Source organism: Betta splendens, chromosome 2 (assembly GCF_900634795.4).
Source record: "Betta splendens chromosome 2, fBetSpl5.4, whole genome shotgun sequence".
NCBI classification, from domain to species: domain Eukaryota; kingdom Metazoa; phylum Chordata; class Actinopteri; order Anabantiformes; family Osphronemidae; genus Betta; species Betta splendens.
In genome coordinates this window covers 18,236,100-18,255,206 of record NC_040882.2, presented here as the reverse complement: position 1 = coordinate 18,255,206, position 19,107 = coordinate 18,236,100, and the positions used below count along the sequence as shown (strand labels likewise).

Below are 19,107 nucleotides of genomic sequence, written 5' to 3'. Positions count from 1 at the left end.
ATCGTGAGTCACAAGAAGGGAAAATACAAGCGAAATTATTTTTGTCAATCAAACTTAAATATTTATTCATAAAACTCTAGATCCCGCTACAAAAGGAAAAAAAAAACGTACATTTCTGCAAAATCTCACATCTTTCATTTTACATCCCTAAACAAACATTATCACATCCCTTATCATATAAAAAGGCAAAAATATACAAAGGTTTATAGTGTCTTTGGTACAAACTGTCAGCCTTATCTTTAATTACAACTCCCTTCATGCTCTTGAGAATAATCTGTGCTACTTTACAACGTTGGACATTTCTATAAAATTGTAACACCAACCTTCAAACACAAGTTGACAGCTGACTAACACATCCAAGAAAACAATACCACTCATTAAATTTACTTCTAAACCCAAAACTATATCAAAATGTTTCTTTTTGACTCATTTCATGACATATCTTATTACATAATTATGAATGCCAGTAATTTCTTTGTTTTTGCTATTTTACTACATTTCACTTTCTGTAGGTATACATTTAGGACTTTAGACATATTTACAATAATCAATAAATTTAGTTAAGAGTAAGGAGACCTGTACAGCTAATTAGCTAAACGCTAGCTGTTATGCCAAGTTAGCTTTTGAAAGGTCCCAAAAATATTTGACAAAATATTTCAGGAGTCCTATGTGTTTTCCAACCTTGAATGAATTATTAAATAAAAGTACTCCCAGCATTGTTTGAGTGGTGAAATGCATAATTAACACCAGATATTTAACAAAAGTTAAACTTTGACAATGTATACTTTTTAAATAAACCTTTTACCCAGCTGACTTCCAAGATCAGGGAACTGTAATTGAAGAATTCCGGAGGACAACAACACAAACATTATTATTGGCATATCTGAAGTGCTACTCAAAAACATTTATATCTACAAAGTCGAGAAAAGACATGACACAAGACACACCGCTGCTGATGGACAATAATCTGCAGCTTTATATGTTTTGTGTGTGCAGTTTCAGCAAAGGGTCTCTTTTGCTTTTGGAAAATAGTGATTGCATGAAGATATAAGGCACAACATGGCAATTTAGGAACATTAGAATTCACTTACAGGCTTAAATATTAATTGAATCTTTAAGACTTATTTTCTTTAGTATTTAAAAAAAGTGAAGCTGAATAAATGTCTGCAAACAAAGGTTGATGACATCAATGGGAGGAAATGAAACCTATAAATCCAAATGACTTGTACCTTCATTAATTTAGATCAGTTAATTCAAACAGTTGGGGGAAAAAAAGTCTCAACCAGCAGCAGTGAAATATTTATATATGTATGCGTATATAATAGTGTACTGCATATATTACATTAGTAGGGTGTGTGTGTACTGAGAGGAGGCATTGCCCAGCAAATTTCCTCTGTTTCCAAGCATCCAGCAGCGTCACCATGTGGAGACACAGTATAACTTCATTTTCTGTACTTCTTTATCAAGCAATTTTCCCTCAGTTGGCTGTGAACCTGGGGAAGCACACATTTGTTAAACAAATGATCTGAACAAGAAAGACATGACAATAATAAAAAAACAGAAAAGAAAATAAGAACCAGGCATACGTAAACCAGGAAAGAACAAAACATTAGACCAATTGAAAAAATGGCAAACATACTTCTGATACCTGGCGATAATGTTTGTGATCATCCTGTCCGTGATACCTGGACAGACATCTTCAGCCAATCGGATGTTGCGTTCCAGCTCCTCGATGGCCAACCGCTGCTCAGAGTGCTCCTTATGCTGCTGTTTTAACTAGAGAAGAAGACGCCTCAGTTTGGGCGAAAAGCAAAACCTTTTACTGAAAACAAAAAAATTCTTACAAGTATGAGGAAGGATTAAATGTATATTAATATTAGTGTTAAACATTTTAGAGCAATCATGGACTATTTCAAGGGCATAGGTGAGTTAGTATAAACAGATTACAGGTTGCAAAATCAGCAGTGGATTTTTGCATGTAGATTATATTTGGAGAACATATTTTAAGTGATGATTGACTATAGCCACAAATTTACATGATTTGCTGTTAAACTGGGGCCATGCAGCACACATATATTTTTGCTGAAGCTTCCTTTTTGTTATGTCCTATGTTTTGCCATTTTAGGTAGGTAGGAGGATTTGCTTAACTTATGACCTATATTGAGCTGCTGTGTGTTTTATTTTCCACATTGTCAGTTGCTTCCAGGCCTATACATTATGACCTATACTGTACAGCAGATGCCCTACTTAGCTTTTTATTGGATGTGTGACGCTTAAACGAGCTCTGGCCTTTATAGAAACCAACCTCAGTGAAGACAGGGGAGATGACTGTAGTCAGACTGGTAGATTTACTCTGTTGATCCTGACCCTGCACAAGCGAATAATGACGACAAAGCACAAGGTGAATATTTGATTTATTAGATTATACATCTAAATTTCCAGTGGGCCTGAACATCATTATAAATGTCCTTCATCATTCAATATTATGTACCCCACACAGAGACAACACTCACCGTTCCATTCAGGACCTTCCTGCTCTCCGTCTTCTTTTTGCGGACCGTGGTGAAGGACCACGGAGGAGACTCAGCATTTTCCTTATTACTGGACTCACTTTACACGTAAAAAAATACTTAGTATTGCCATGGAAAGTCAATTACATTTAGACATAAGAAGAAACTAATCAGATCTTGTTTAGTGTTTTTTTTACTGTGTAGGAGGCATCAACAAACGTAATGAAATTACCCGTCAGACTCGTCAGAGCTGCTGTCGCTATGGCCCTCTTCCTTCCATCTCCTGTACCGGTCAATCAACTCGCTGAGGTAGGACGTCTTCTTACAGTGTCTGACAATGAACCTGTGTTTAAGAAGCTCCTTCGCTGTAGGACGCTGTAGAAAAAGACAATCTTTAAACTACAAACTTCAATTGGCGTATTATATATATATATATATATATATATATATATATATATATATATATATATATATATATATATATATATATATATATATAACCTATTTTTCCATACTGAATGGAAAAAGTGTTCAACACGGTTTTAATTAATGGTCCACCAGGGGGCAGCAATGTGCAGAAACATTGACACATACTAAAAAGAAGTTGAATTAAAATGAATCAAAATCATTACACCCAAACCTTGAACACAGATCTGCTGTAGACTGTAACATTTTAAAACTAGTACTTATGATACATTGACTGTCCTGATATGTAGAATTGTATGAAATCAGTAGTGGAAGAAGTAGTGGAAGAAGTTTCAGAAGTATAAGCAAATGCATTAAAAATGTAAATGCCTACTTTGACTGATACATTAATTATATTATAAACAAATTTCTTTACTGGTGTGTCTGGTTAAGGAGGAGCTAGTTGCCTGTGTATCTTACAAAGGCTGGGTCCTTGTTGAGACAGGCCTCAGTGAAGTCTTTGAAGCTCTTGGAAAATTCTCCAGACAACGTCGGAGGAGGAGATTTGGGAATGTGGAACAGCACTCGCATTGGATGCATGTCTGAATTTGGAGGTTCACCCTTGGCGAGCTCGATGGCCGTGATGCCCAGTGACCAAATGTCGGCCTGAGGAAACAAAGTTAGTGTGAGGCATCTGGAATGACCCTGTGTGCCTTTCAACAGCCAGCAGCTTCTAGCTGCACATGACAAGTCCTTTAAGGTTCTTAGTACACAGGTAACTTTCTATCCCATAATAGTTGCAAAGTGGATTTATAATTCTTCCTATGGAACATGGGCACATTTAGACATCAATATTTTGCTGTACATGACATAAACTGAACTACTACTAGTTAAATCTAATTTATCTAACTAAAATGTGTGTACTAAAAGAAAAAAAACTAACTAAACTTTGTTGGTTTCTCAGATACTTTTGACATTTATACTTAACAGCTTAAACTATTACTTTGAATTATAAAAAGGTTTATTGGTTTGATCTTCTGATACGTATGCTTGTTGATGCGTCAATAACAACTTACACAGCTATGTGTACATGCATACACACCAACACGAGGCCAACTTTGTTTGCTCGGCAGCTGTGAGACCCACTAACCATATGTCAGCTTGGACGAGAACACACACACACACGCACACACACGCACACACACGCACACACACGCACACACACGCACACACACGCACACACACGCACACACACACACACACACACACACACACACACACACACACACACACACACACACACACACACACACACACACACACACACACACACACACACTAAGCACACACTAAGCACACACTAAGCACAGGTGCACACAGTTTGGATGTCACGTCTTCTCAACTTGCTCCAACGACCATGTGTCTGTAAAGATAAGCACCAGACACGATCTCTCTCAGAGACACACGCTTGCTGTATAGTTGTAGCAGAGCTCACATTACAGCAGGATGCTCGGTTTCTGTTAACTCCCGGTTTCTCAACCGCACCAACCATATGGTAGGAGACCACACACTCGTCAACACACACATACTTTTCCCCCACATCTAAAAGGACCAAAGCTTCTTATTTTGGGAAAAACCCTTTTTCATTGTATGTCAAGAGCTACGTAAGAAGATCGATACCTTTATTATGTCTGCCAGCTCTGATTTCGAACCAGGAAACACTTTGCATGATTTGGGGGAAGCAGCCTCTCCTATAACAAATGAGCTTTAGAGGTTCTGCTTTGTGGTTTCCTTACCTCTGGACAGCAACAGACTTGTTATTAAGGGGTTAAGCTAAATGTAATGAGCCATAGCTTTATACAGAACAGTCAGAGATCAAATTTGTAGCCAATCTTGCATATAAGAGTGTAGAATTGAGAATTAAGTCAGTGTAGGACCATCATTCAACTTAATGCTGTTCTGCTTGTAATAGTTTACCTTAATAGAATCCCTGCTTATAAATAATTTTCCATAATCCCGTGACTAGAGCAATCCTTAGAAAACACACAAGTGTTCATCACTTTAAGAGCACATTACAGTGACTTTAACGTTAACAACATCCTGAAACCTAACTGCACTGTAGTCAAAATCCAAATCAAAACAAGTTGTATACTGATTATATTTATTACATTTTATATGATTTATATATTTTTTGTCTGTTTGAGCCTTTTTGTTTCCTAAACAGACACCAAAACAAATTGTGACTTTTAGTTTTAGTTTACATAGAAGATGTGCACATTACGTGTTATGCGTTAACAAACATCAGACAAATCTGACACACAGACAGCAACATGAATTAAACCACATCAAGAGCCAAGCTACACATCCTAATGAATTTTCCTTATCTCCAAAACACAAACACACACTCGCTCTCTTTCTCTCTCTCTCTCTCTCTCTCTCTCTCTCTCTCTGTCACACACAAACACTTTTGTGAGATGCTAACTGGAACAAAGGCAACAAGCAATTCAGCAAACGTCACACTATTGTGTAATATTCATAAAGACGTTTGTTTGCCTGGGTATCACATTCAACTATTTAACCCTGCCCTATAATTATTTGCGTGCTCGTAAATGTAGCAGCTGCAGCTATGGTTGTGCGACTACTTGCCGTTTGTCTTTCTTTCACCGAGTCAAATAGTTTTTTCTATTTCTGGCAGATTTATGTCAAATACATTGACAAACACTGGAACACCTGGACCCTCCCATATAAACACTAATGATAAGTGATCGAGAGTGAGAGTGTGTTTCTATTACATGCAAATACATTTAAAATGAACATTATGCAAAAGCCCTGTAAGCCAGACGCAATGGCTCCATGTGGCTGTGGTTGCCACAGCAATACGCAAAAATGATGAACTGCTGTCCACAACCAAGACTTAAGTTTTGGGGTAGTAGTAGGAAGTAATAGTACCTACCTCTGGATACATGTCAATCAAGTCAAGATTCAACAAACGTTATTAATCCCAGAGGGAGATCGCTTAAAATGTAACTGTAGTTTAATTTAAAACCATTTGTTTAACCAACAAATGAAAATATTACTCACATACAGTAATAATACGATGAAAAAATGTAAAAACACATTTAAGTGGTGAGGGATATAAAGAAGAAAAATAAATAAATAAATAAATAAATACATTACAGCCTTAAAAAGTGTATCTGACCTTCGAGTCGTATGCAGACTGCTGGATGACCTCTGGAGCCATCCAGAATGGGGTTCCCACAAACGTTTCCCTCTTGATCTGTGTATCCGTCAGCTGACCGGCCACCCCGAAATCCGCCAGTTTCACCTGACCGTGCTCCGACAGCAGGACGTTGGCAGCTAAAGACATTTTCCGCCATTATTAATATGAAATATGATCACATGACCATTTACGTGTTTCTTTAGAGGGTCTTCAGAAATCTCTCTTCTATAATGTCTCTGTTTTGTGCATAACCCCTTTGTAATTCCTGTAATATTTGAGTAGGAATGGAGACAACTAAAACCTGTTACCTTTTGTAACATATTGTTGTTTCTAATTTGACACTATAAGTTGGATAATTACCAGAAACCAGAGGCAGATATTTCACACATCCTGACCACAAAGAGATATATGGAAGGATAAGGCACAAGAGGAGAGCTGTAGAGGAGTGTAAGGAGTATAAGGAGAGTAAGGAGTGTAAACGCTGGCTTGTACGCAACACTGTACTTAACATTTCTCATACAAGAATGCAAAGTACTTTTTTATTCACAGTACTGGGCCCCATAGGAAGCAGATACAATACCTTTAATGTCTCTGTGAATCTTTTTCTCAGAGTGCAGGTAGTCAAGCCCCTTCAGGATCTCCTTAAGCATAGTAGCAATCTGAGACTCTTCAAATGGACCCGCCCGCAGCTGCAATTACACACACACACACACACACACACACACACACACACACACACACACACACACACACACACACACACACACACACACACACACACACACACACACACACACACACACACACACACACACACACACACACACACACACACAGAGTGATGACACAGGCATAAAACACTCACTGTTATCATGGAGGCTCAATGCAGAAACTCGCACCCTGATTAGTTGCATTCAAAACAAGATTTCAGATTTCAGGCTACACAACTGGAACCCATGTACTGCGCTACATTTTTTAGAAACCAGTCATTTAAAAAAAATGTTCTAATATGTTGAGGAAAAGGTTTTAATTTTTTGAAAAGACTTATTGAAAAGTAAAAACATTGAAGTAGACGCCCTTAGTTCACAGACTAAAAGAACACAACCAAGCTGCAAAGATCACTTAGCAATGCCACCTCTAGATTACACAACTGTAAGACAAAATGCTCATTGTTCTGTAAAAAGATACACACTTACAAAAAACAAAGTTGAATTAGTTCATACAAATTAACGGATAAATCTTGTTTAAATCAGTTTTAACACTAACCAAGTCCAACGCCGAACCCCCGCCAAGGTACTCCATGATGATCCATAGTTTACTGCCCTGGGAGGGAAGAAAAGACACACATTTGACAGTTGCCAGTGCCCCCTTTAAAAGCGAAATGTTATTTTTCATGTTATGTCCACTTTTCACACATATCTTTGTTCCTTTGGTCAGATCTGTGGCAGATAAGATAGGCAGGATGAAAACATAGAGTCTGTCTTACCTTCAGGTAGGAGCCAAAGTACTTTGTGATGTACGGACTGTCACACTGACTGAGAACTGTGATCTCCTGCTGGATGTCCTCAATCTCATCCTCAGCCTCTTCCAGGTCAATGGTCTTTATGGCAATAACACTCTGAGTACGATTATCAATACCTTTAAACACCTGAAGAGAAAAAGAGAGACAACTGTAAGCAATACTAAGAAAGTTGTGAAAAACAAAAGAATGATGAGAAAGGTGATGAGGGTAACAGATAGCAAGAGAGGGAAGGAAGGAATTGCAAAACATATTATAGGACAAGTAAAAACGACAAACTGTTCAAATTAGGTCAGAAGGAAATTCTCAGATTAAAACTTTTAAGATTACTCACCTCCCCAAAAGATCCCTTTCCAATACGATCCAATTTGATGAACAGCTCCTCTGGATCAATGAGAGACTAAGAAAAGATGCAGACAAGACAGACAGATTAAAGTATATATTATAAGTATATAAACTAATGTATAGTTGATTAAAGGTCACAAGAAAGTTTCAATGTATAATAAAAATATATTTGTATTTTAGTTAGTCCACACTAGTGCAGTCCGTATCTATTACTTCACTTGATTTTACACTACAGTATGCGTGTACAAATATTTGCACAGCACAAGCAAAGCTAAAAATAAAAGTGATAACACAAATAATCATATTGAGTGAAAGTATTTAGTGTTATGAAGAATGTGGAGGAGTGTTCACATAAATCTTTTGTGGATCGTGGGGTAGAACTCTATGGTAAGCAAGAGCTTATTAACTTTTCCTATAACACATAATATGCAGAAAAATAAAAAACAAAAGACAATGGGTACATACAGCGTACATGAGGTAGGTTACCGTTGGACCTGATAGAAAATAAACCTGATGTACTGCATCAACACGTACTGTACACAAACAAATGTTTGCTCACACAAACACGCACGCGGCCTTGCACAACATGACACATGCTGTCACCACAGCTACACAGAACAGCATGAAGCTCAGAAGGAAACAAGCATGACAGTTGAGATAACAGGAACTGAACGTACACAGCTGCCTGACACCGCGCACACGCATCGTACTTATCTCTGACAGCTGTCCACTGGCTTACAGTCACTTCCTAAACCTAAAGCCCTTTGTTGCGGTTGTAAAACGCACAAGGCAGCGCTTTTACAGGAATGCACTTCATTTCTATTAAAAAGCTCATGCTGTCATATTTAAACAGGCTTTAAAAATAAAACAACTATTACAGTACATCGAGATCTGAAAAGTGACTGAGGCTTGTGCTTTGCCCTGAGTGTGACGCAGGTACACAAGTCACAAGATCATTCAAATCCAAAGTGTACTTGCTTTGGGGGAACAAATACTGGGTGTTTTACATGGAAATTAACACTCTAGATTCATGGCCATCTCAGGGAAAGAGTTACAACTCAGTTACCAAAATCCTGAGCACTTCATCCGGAGACCAACTATTCGAAGCAAAACTTGTCGCTAGTAATTTGAGTTTTCGAGGCTTTGACAAAGCGTAAAAGTGAAAAAGAGGAGCCTAGAACTGTCCTTACACTTTACTGTACATATTAACCCTAATGCTGTTATATTTTAACTAGGTTTGTAATGTTAACACCAATGCACTACAAGGTTTTGATTTCATCATCATGCAAACTTGTAGTCTTTTTCCCAATTGCTGTCAGGTTCCCTTTTTCAAGAATTTAGGAGAGTGTGCTGGATCGCCAAGGATTAGTGGTAGCCTAGAGCAAAAAAAAGGGTTAGCTATAGTTGACGAGTGTAAATAATGGAGGTGGAATGGTTCAAGTAAGACATCTATCTTGTTTGGCTTGCTAGTCACAGTTCAGAACATTTATGCATCATTCCATTCAAGTGAAAGCAATCAATTAATGTGATGGCGAATTACCCTTCTAACAAATTTAGCACTGTTTTAGTCTTAATGTATATAAGTAATGCAAGTTCATCTTTACTGTTTTCACAGTAAAGTCAATGAATAGTATGGCAACTGTGTGAAAGCATTCAATCCATATTATATAATCAAAAACATGAATATTTGACCAACTATTGATTACTTATTATTATTATTCCTCAAACTACTCAATATTTGATTGATAAATAAATGTTTAATGCTAATTAGTTTTTTTATTCTTTCTTGTTTTCTTGTTACGTCATGTTTTGATGCTTAGTTTATAGTCATCTAAAGGGAACAAAAATCCGGAGAACATCTCGATCTTAAAGATTTAACAACAAGTATTCAGTTATCAAACTTTAACTTTCTGAATTCTATGACATATGGAAGTTTTTCAATCCAGTCACTGGCCACTGACTTGCAACTGAAGGCATAACCTCAACTGCAACCAAACCTTATTCGAGCCTCAGCCCTAATACCTAGTCTTACCTTGCAAATAGCACTTGGAAGCACTGAGGAAAAATGTTCTCAATGTCTTAGAAAAACACTTTTTGTTCTGCAGTAGTTCCACCCTCTCTCAGGATGAACTGCAAAGCATTTCAGTGTTTCACATTCTGACATCTTGTGCTAAACCGGCAGTTGTTATGCAACGGAGAAGCAGGAGGCAGTCAGACATGCACACACAATTTGCTCCTAAACTCAACTCAAAGTTGTCCAAAACACCCACAGAAGCATATGATATTCCTATGATGGTGGTAGAGTTTCCGCTTTGAACTAAAAAAAAAAAAGGAACAGTCTCAACACACTGTACCCACAGCACTGCCACACCCTGACAGTAAATACAGTGGTTAGCGTCTAATGATACCTTCAGCTTGGTGTAGAAAGACAGAGAAAAAAGAATCAGAACAAGTACAGATCAGAGAACGAGCACACAGAGAGGAGAATGGAGGGATAAAATACACAGTAACAGAACAATACAACATGAGATCACAGTGTAACTCAATACAATACAGAAAGCTTCCTGCTCTTTACAGCGATAGCCGAATACGTACCGTCAACATTATAACCATAATGACGCATGTCTAACCTTCTCCTACATTAAATCAAAATAGCGTAAATGTACATACAATAACAATATGAAGTAATATCAGCATGCGCTTTATTAGCATGAGTGCCTCAGCCACATAGACCATGACTCAACTCCAAGCAGCAAAGAAGGAAGTACAAAAACAATTAGTTTTTATATTATATGATTGTTATGATGATGATGTCATGATCTAATAACCAACACTGGGACTTTCCCTTCCCTAATTTTCACTTTCTTTCTATTCATTTAAAAGTATTTTTAAGTGACAGCCGTAAAATCAGATTTTTTCACCCTATAGTTGATAAAGCGCTGTGTGTATTTACCTGTTCTTTATTTCTAGGAAGAAAAGCCAGGCTTGTTGCTGCCACCTATTAAAAGATCAGGACTTAGTCATGTTGGTGAGTTAAAGCTACAGAGTACATGTGACAGCCAAACTAGGACGAGGTATAAAAAGTCCTAAAACTTCCTTGATAATTTAAATCAAGAACTATCTGTATTCAGGTTCATAAACTGCAAATATGCAAATATAAAGCACGTTACTGCAGAAAACCCCATAACTCTAAATTATATAAAAAACAAACTGAAAGTGAAGGTAAAGTCACTTATCCTGAGGCTAACGCCCTGCTGGAAAATATGACAGCTATGCTCACAGAATGTGCACTGTAGAGGGAAAACTCACTCATAATCCAGACATCATCCATCCTTTAAGTTTGACAAAACAAAAGTATTTGAGTGTCGTACCATTGGCTCTTTGAGGTTGTGCTAGAGCTAAATGAAAGCTCATGCCGACATTTTAAGTTTGATGTAGGGTAGTGACATTAGTGTTTTCACTAAATCATGTTTGTAAATTACTACAGCTGGACTAAATTACCAGAAGGCCCTAAAGGGCCAAAAACTACATGTCAGTTCCTATAACTGCAAAGACTATAGATCTCTGCATTTATCTCTGCATACTATTTTATGTACTGATAATATTTTTATTTGACTAGTTCCAACTTCTTGAATGTATTTTCTACTGGTTTAAAACTGTTGGTCATAAATATTTCAAAATAAAACCTGTATTTTCAAAGTCTATTATGTAATTGTTAAAAATACTTTTAATAAAAATAATACTACTACTGTTTGCAGCTCAACGGAGTGTGTCTTTTCAGTGAGAAATGGTAGCAATGCTTCACTTACTACCAAACAGAAAAAACAAACATGAACTTGACTGCACTTGCAAGATGGATTATGTAAGGCTGGGAAACTACACTTTGAACTTTCTGTCTTTGCTGCAACAACAGCTGAACGCCAAAATCAGGTTAAAAGTTTAAACCTGGCTCAATTATTACTGACCAGATTATGGAGCCATTTCTAAACTTTGGAATAAGAAAGGAGATACAGAATTATTGCATAGGCCAAAACTTTCGAGTAATGTTTTATGTCACTGAGTATGATCATAAAAAGTCAGCTGTGATGTCTGGGAATGTTAGTTAGGAACATCCCAAAGAAAGAAAAACCCTACAAATGTAAACAAATCAACATAACGAATTTAAACAGGTGCTAATGTTAATGTTTAACAAAAGACAATGTAAAGATTGTGTTTCCTTCATACGGTAAAATCTTAGCCTCAGCTGCTTTCGAGGAAGTACACTGGCAAATGATTAAATACCCACCAATGAAAAAGCTTATTGGGGGTGTCTTCAAGGTTCATTCATTAACCTGAAGAAATGGTTAGATGGCTAACCAGCCATGTCCCCAACATGACAAGCCGTGGTACAAAAAAGAAAAGAGCAAAATTGGGGTATTATCAAATAGTGACAGTTAACTCAGCAAACACTTTACTTACTGAATGGAGACAAGCAAAGTATGTTCCGAAGATTGCGATGAAACAATTCATTAAAAAGAGGAACATGTATGACTGAATGACCCATCCTGCTGATCTCTGCTGCAGGAACCAAAACCTCGTCAGAGATCAGAAGACTAACAGTGTGGTATGAGGCAGAATGAGCCAGATACCAGCACACATTTAGATTGATGACACAACTGTTTTTATACAACAGACCATAAGCTTCATTTGTAGACAATCTATTTGGTACTATGTGCAACAAATAACACATTTTCTGTGCAACATTTGTGCAAACCTGTACAAGACTTATATTCATTACTGTGCAATAACCCTTCAATGACCTCATACTCACTCTACCTGTACCTGTACTGTACTGCTTTGTACTGTGCCAACACGAATTGTCCTGTCGCTGTATTCTCGCTAATCTGTACTGCTGTTGTGAGAAGTAATTTCCACAATGCGTTTTCTTATCTGATCTGAACAACTACATGTAATATTCAATATATTTTACAAATATATCACTTTTCCACCCAAGTGGTGTGTCCAAACACAAAAAAATAAAATCTCTGTATTAAAAAAGGTCAAAAGTCACAGCTGTTGGTAGGAGGAAGTAAAAACGCAACATTCCAAGTAATGACCTCTGCATCACAGGACACATATGAAAAGCTGACAAAACATGTTCTGCTTTGATGAACTCATCTCAAAAGCCAAGTAGCTGTTGAGTCAGCCATGACAAACTCCACACTATAAATATCACAACACAACTCTGGGGATTCTTGTTGCTGTTATTTTGGAGGAATCAGTGTTATATCTATGCTCATGGTATATGATGATTTGCATGGTAAACATGAAGCTACTTCTAATCCAACATGGCACTTTACTGTCCCAGGTTACTAAAACTACTTTTGACACTTGACATTAACCTTTGTCTGGCAAAGGTTAATGTGCAGTGACTCACTCATTCTTATCAAAAGGCACTAAGGTGGTGGCTGCTGATAATTAGATGCATTTTAGGTGTGCATTTCTGAATGACAAGGCTTCAGGCAGGCTGAGATTGTCATTATGTCATAATGAGACGCCCGCCTGTATGAGCAAGGTCACTGGAAAAGAATTACAGAGCGCAGGAGAGCAGGACCCTCCTTTCCTGTTCTCTGTAAAACAGTGTTTGATCAGGTTCATGACTTCCCACAATGACTGCCTTGGTCAAGACCCCCAATGCTTGTACCTTATCTGAGATTCAGCTGGATTTATTGCAGAAAGGTTCAGCGCAAGAGTGTGGGAAAGTTATACTGAAACTCAGGAATTGGTCCCCTGCAGGAGATACAGTTTACAAACGAGACAGGAAGTCCTCTGTTTTTCTTCATCAAAAGGTGTCAGAGGTCATTCAGAACATCAGCTCTGAAGCCTGCAGGGACTCCGCCTCATACTTGAGGCCCCAATGGACGGAGGAGTTTGAAAGGCCCACAAGTAATGTTTAGGCAATACCTAAATCTCTTTAATGCCAAGACATTTGTACACATTGAAAGGAGGCTGACCCATGCTCGTTGGGAACATCAGTCAAATTAACTGATTGAATACTTTACTGCACGCTGTTATGTACACACAGGTACAAATCCATCAACTCATGCACTTTCTGCCACTAAAAAACACTCAATTCAAAATGTTCTTTGCTGTAAAACATTTTTGATGAATCAAAGTATGCTTCTATGTACCCAAGCATATGGAACCAATGCGTTTCCTGTAAGTGACCAGTGTGTCAATTAAACAATAAAAATGTAATATAACTGCAGTATAGCAGCTGTCTAATCTTCTTTTATCAAGGTACACTTGATGCACAAGGTGCACAACTGTGTTACGCCAACAATCACCACAGGTTTATAAGAATATCAGGATCAGGAAGAAATGGTTTGGCTACTAGAGTTGGAGGACCTCTAAAGCTTGTTGTATATTCAGTCGCATGATGGAAATATTTATATAAATCAATACAAATACAAAAATATTTCTGTAATAACTGAGAAAACAGTAGTGTGTGAAAACACGTGGCTTCTAAAGTCACTAAGCACCAACTGAACTGCAGTCAATGATCGACTGACTCCAATCACGCATTGACTCCAATCGGCTCCTACTAGACATAGCATTATGAAGTGAAAATGAGTAACACTAGAGTAACAGTCTGAACCCTGAATGATTTATTCTGGATGAGCCACCTATAAACAAAACACTGAAGAGGCAGAACGCTACAGAGGAGGCTATTGCTTTCTCAACGAAACATCACAACACAGTTCGACACTCCACACCAACACTGGGAAAGTATCTTGTGGACAGGTGAAAAAACTTGGGATTGTTTTGAAGAAACACACAACTTTATGTATGGCATAAAACAACAACTGTTTACCATCATGTAAACACCATCCCAACAGTAAAGTTCAGTAGAGGGAGCAGTGTGATTAGAGGCTGGCTAAAAGCTGCTCCAGGTTTCATATGATGGCGACTGTCTGCAAGGTGTTTAGAGGAAGCTGGGCAATACAGAAGGGCAATGACCCTAAACATTGCAGTAAATTAAAAGCCAAACATTTGGAGTGGTCCAGTAGAACTTTAGGCCAATTGTAGGGAAAGACCTAAAAATATCTGGTGTTCCGTTACTGTGTATGTTATCCCTCCATTCTCCTCTCTGTTTACTTGTTCTGAGTCTTTTTTCCCGTCTTTCTACTTTTTTAGAAGACAATGAGCCAAGGTTCCTCCTGAACATTATGCAGGTCCAGTCCAACGCTACAGAAACTGTAACAGACTGTATTTGTTGATGTGACTTTAGTTCTTAGGAAATGTTATGACCAATTTATGTAGAAAAACAGAAAATTACAACTAATCATGATCAACAAGACATTTTATTCATCAGTTCAGAGTTTTCCAAATCCAAAAAATTGTGGGTTTTCATTTAACTAACATTTTAAAAAACTACTAGGTACAGTATGAGCGCCAATTAAACAAAAAAAACCTCCTCATTCCTAATAGTGTACAAAGTATACAAGCACTTCAATTATCACTCACTGGAACTACTTTCAAAAAAGCTGTGTGATGATGGTGCGATTCCTAAATAACACTTGGATCACTTTGCTGCATTATGTAACGTTTTTCAGAAAACAATGTGGAAACCAGTATACCAGCCCGTGATGAGCCAAAAAGCTACAAACCTGTGAGGGAAGTGTTGCAATTACACAACAGCACAGTGCCATCTATTTAAAAAAGGACAGACTGAGTCATGTTGGTGCTTTACAGGTACCCAGTACACGTGACAGGCAAATGGGGATCTTTATTTTCCTATTGACCTTCGGGTTTTTTTTTTTTTCCCCTAACGGAACTATTAAGTTCAGCTAAATTCTGTTAAATTATGCAAAGCAACAATACTTTAAAAAGGTGACAAGGGCAAGAATTAACTGAACTTTAACAATAAACAGTATATTGTCAAGCAAGGATTTTCTCAATTAACAGATTTTATTAGATTAAAATGGAAAGTCATTTCACTGAGGTTGTGTGATACAACCAAAACCTCATATTACAACAAAGGCTGCTTTAGGGAATGACACAGCTCAAGTTCAACCAACTAATTAAGCCTGTTTATAAGAAGTTAAATTAAGTCTATGCGTACAGACAGTTGCAAGAGCAACTTTTCATCTAAAGCTTTTTTCACACTACACTGGAACCCTGAACATATCTAGACGCCAAAAGGTGACCTACACAACAAAACACAGAAGCCTGAGTCAGATGACCTGGACGTCACCCAAGCATCCTGTGCACAGTCCAGGTAATGTTGGAGTGTGGTCTCTGCTGTGTCACAGGATGCCTCCCACACGATACACAGGTGTCCCTACTGCTCACAAATTACACAAAACCATTTGTAAATGAGTAGGAATAAAATTATAAACACAACATTGATTTTTATCATATTATGATATGGAAATCGTGTAAACAAACCAAGCTTGTTTACAAATTCAGCCAGCATACTCAAACACAGAAGCAGTTCCTTGTATTTGTGTTTCTGGACACCAAATGAATGCAAGTCCAGTATCGGTTCTCCTTAGAACTCTTTTGAACATGAGTTTCATAGTATTCCTTTGGCTACTTAAAGCACCTGCTAGCTGCTCATGTTGTTTATATGGTGTAGTGCTCCTTGTAGATAGTGTTTCCCTGAAACACCAGTCACAATTGTAAGACTGGACCCCAGCAATAAAGTTGGGCCATTAAACCCAAAACAATGAGTTTAAAGAAACAGTACAGTTCAAAAGGAGCAGAGTTGAGTCAAGTAATGGGTTTGAGTGAGTGAAAACTGCTTCACATTACAATGATTTGGTAGTTTGACAGAAATATTAAAAATATGTAATCATTTTTAGCTTTAGGCTAAATTAAGGTAATTACACAAATTTTCCCATTTTGCTACCACACAAATTCAGTTCTTTCTGCCTCAACTAACACATCTGATTATGTGACTTCAATCCTCTTGGCAGGTACAAAATTATGTCAGTTTCTGTGCTGCCGCAGCAGGTGTTGAGTGTGCATTGTCCTAACCAGCCTGTGACGCTGCTTCCTCCCAACCGGCTTGAAATCAACAGAGCAGGCAGAGCAAGGGAGACGACAGCCAGGAAGCCAGTCCCGCAGGTATACGCACCTGGGAGCCAGCCAAACAACATCGAGCTTATAAGTCACCTCACACACCTTGTTTAGCGTCAGCCCATCTACTCATTTACTTGCAATAAACCGAGTCCTAGAATCGTAACACAACGAAGCGTTTGAAGAGATACCACATAAACCCAATATTAAAGGTAATACAGGGTAGAATACTTAGATAGACAAACAAAAGGAGCTACAATAGGAGACGTAAGCAAGGGAGAGTCACTGCTGAACAAAGACAACACATTAGTCACTGAGGCAGGGCTCACAGCACAGAGTCAGTGAACTCAGTAAGTCACAACACAACGCCTGTAGGAACATTACAGATCAGGTTATTTGTTATTTATAAAATTAATCTTCTGTCAAGCTTCTTTAGATTAATTATTTGCATATACAAACTAACATTCAAACTGTGGAAGCTGAGGTGCCCACAATGTATGTTACCACCTTAATCATGCAGTTAGTTTTGATTTGAAGGACCAATGTCCTCACTTTGTGGAGGCAGCGAGGCAGTTTACTCCAGGGCCTTTAAGGGGTTAGTGTTTAAATATACTGCTAAAGATGAAAGGATCAACACGTTCAACAAATACAACAAATAGTGAGTGTGGGTGTGTGTGTCAGTAACGACTTTGTTACGTGAAACCTGTGCACCCACAAACGAAGGCCTCAAATCTCCTTTAAATCTCCTTGCTCTGCTTAAGAGTGACTGAATGAGGTTTTCTTGTCAAGAGCACTTAAGGCTTTGTGGTGGGACTGCTGGTGTGACACAGCTGCCTCTGTCCAATGTCTTGTGTGTTTGAAGAGTGACTCCACAGTACTGTACTTATACTTTTAATGTATTTTACATTTTTATGGCACAAGATTTTTGTTGTGTCCTGCAAATAACAAACGGCAACTTCACACTGAGCACAGACTACCTGTGTCATAATAAGTCACTATGATAGAGCTGTATGACTTTTACACAGCATCTTGGCCACTGTGCAAACTGCAGGAAAGACATAAGGATCAATAAAAACTCAATTTGAGTTGAATGATTTAACTTGATCTACAAATCCCTCATTTAACATCAAATATCACTAAAGGCCCTCTTTAAGCTACAGTTGGTGTTTATGGATCAACCACTATGACTAAGATGGCTGATGGCTGGTGTTAATTCACTTTAATAATATTATAATCATATGTTATGACGTCTGCACATCATAGTATTTCTACTGATCGCCCCACAGAGCAGTAGTGCCAAGCCATAGGTTTTATAAACAAAGCTGATGGGGAACAGTCTGATTTTACGCCATCGTCTTATTATTAATACTTACGTACAACTAGAGTCGTTTGGGCCAGAAAATAGCGACGTGCCACCGCAGAGGAGTCGTGAATCACACTTTTACTACAAACTCAGCGCAGAGTTTCCCAGAAGCTGCTGCCGTCTCCGTACTAACATGGAGACGCTTCTGCGTACGCGGCGGGCGCCACTAGCCCACGAAACACCAGTTGCTAACTTTACAACGTGTGGGGAAAACGACCTGTTGTTGCACAACGTACACGATCGACTGGTTCAATTTGTTTGTACGGCGGCGAAAAGACGACAACCCCCTCCGAGCCCAGCACCGTCCACCTTCCTGCTTACCTGCATACCAGGGACGTCCATGGTTACTTGGATCTCCGAACGCCCTCTTCCTCCTCCAGGTTGGACTGTTGCTTCTTCTTCTACTTCTCCTCCTCTTTCTTCTTCTTCTTCGGATCTTGTTCTCCTATATTCCCGGCCGGGAGTTCCTCCCACGAAAAAGTCCCCAAACTGGAAGTAGAATAAATCCAACAAAAAGGAGGCCGTTTGTTTGCAAAGCAGAGGAGAGTGTAGGGAACAAATGAACAAGTTACGAACGCGCGCGCGCACACACGCATACATGCGAACACACACTTCCCGACAGACTCTCCAGCAAAAAAAAGGTGTCGAGCAAATGAAGGCGATGACGAGTTGGCGACTGCCT

At 38.4% G+C, this 19,107-nt stretch overlaps 1 protein-coding gene across 3 annotated transcripts; it reads right to left on the bottom strand.

Moving 5' to 3' along the window:
* Nucleotides 1-35: 35 nt before the first annotated feature.
* Nucleotides 36-19,062, bottom strand: stk26 (serine/threonine protein kinase 26). Of its 3 annotated transcripts, none has more exons than XM_029133383.3 (12): nt 18,747-19,062; nt 7,989-8,054; nt 7,622-7,783; nt 7,402-7,458; nt 6,716-6,824; nt 6,115-6,272; nt 3,396-3,581; nt 2,743-2,885; nt 2,514-2,610; nt 2,306-2,368; nt 1,640-1,776; nt 36-1,493 (listed from the first exon to the last, which is right to left on the bottom strand). In XM_029133383.3, the coding sequence occupies exons 1-12, from the start codon at nt 19,023-19,025 to the stop codon at nt 1,478-1,480; spliced, it is 1,473 nt and encodes a 490-aa protein (XP_028989216.1). In that variant the 5' UTR covers nt 19,026-19,062; the 3' UTR covers nt 36-1,477. The 3 variants fall into 3 exon arrangements, with proteins under 3 accessions (XP_028989216.1, XP_028989227.1, XP_040923834.1); XM_029133394.3 differs by having other exon boundaries at nt 1,649-1,776; XM_041067900.2 differs by lacking the exon at nt 18,747-19,062 and adding an exon at nt 17,021-17,041.
* Between the last annotated feature and the right edge of the window lie 45 nt (nt 19,063-19,107).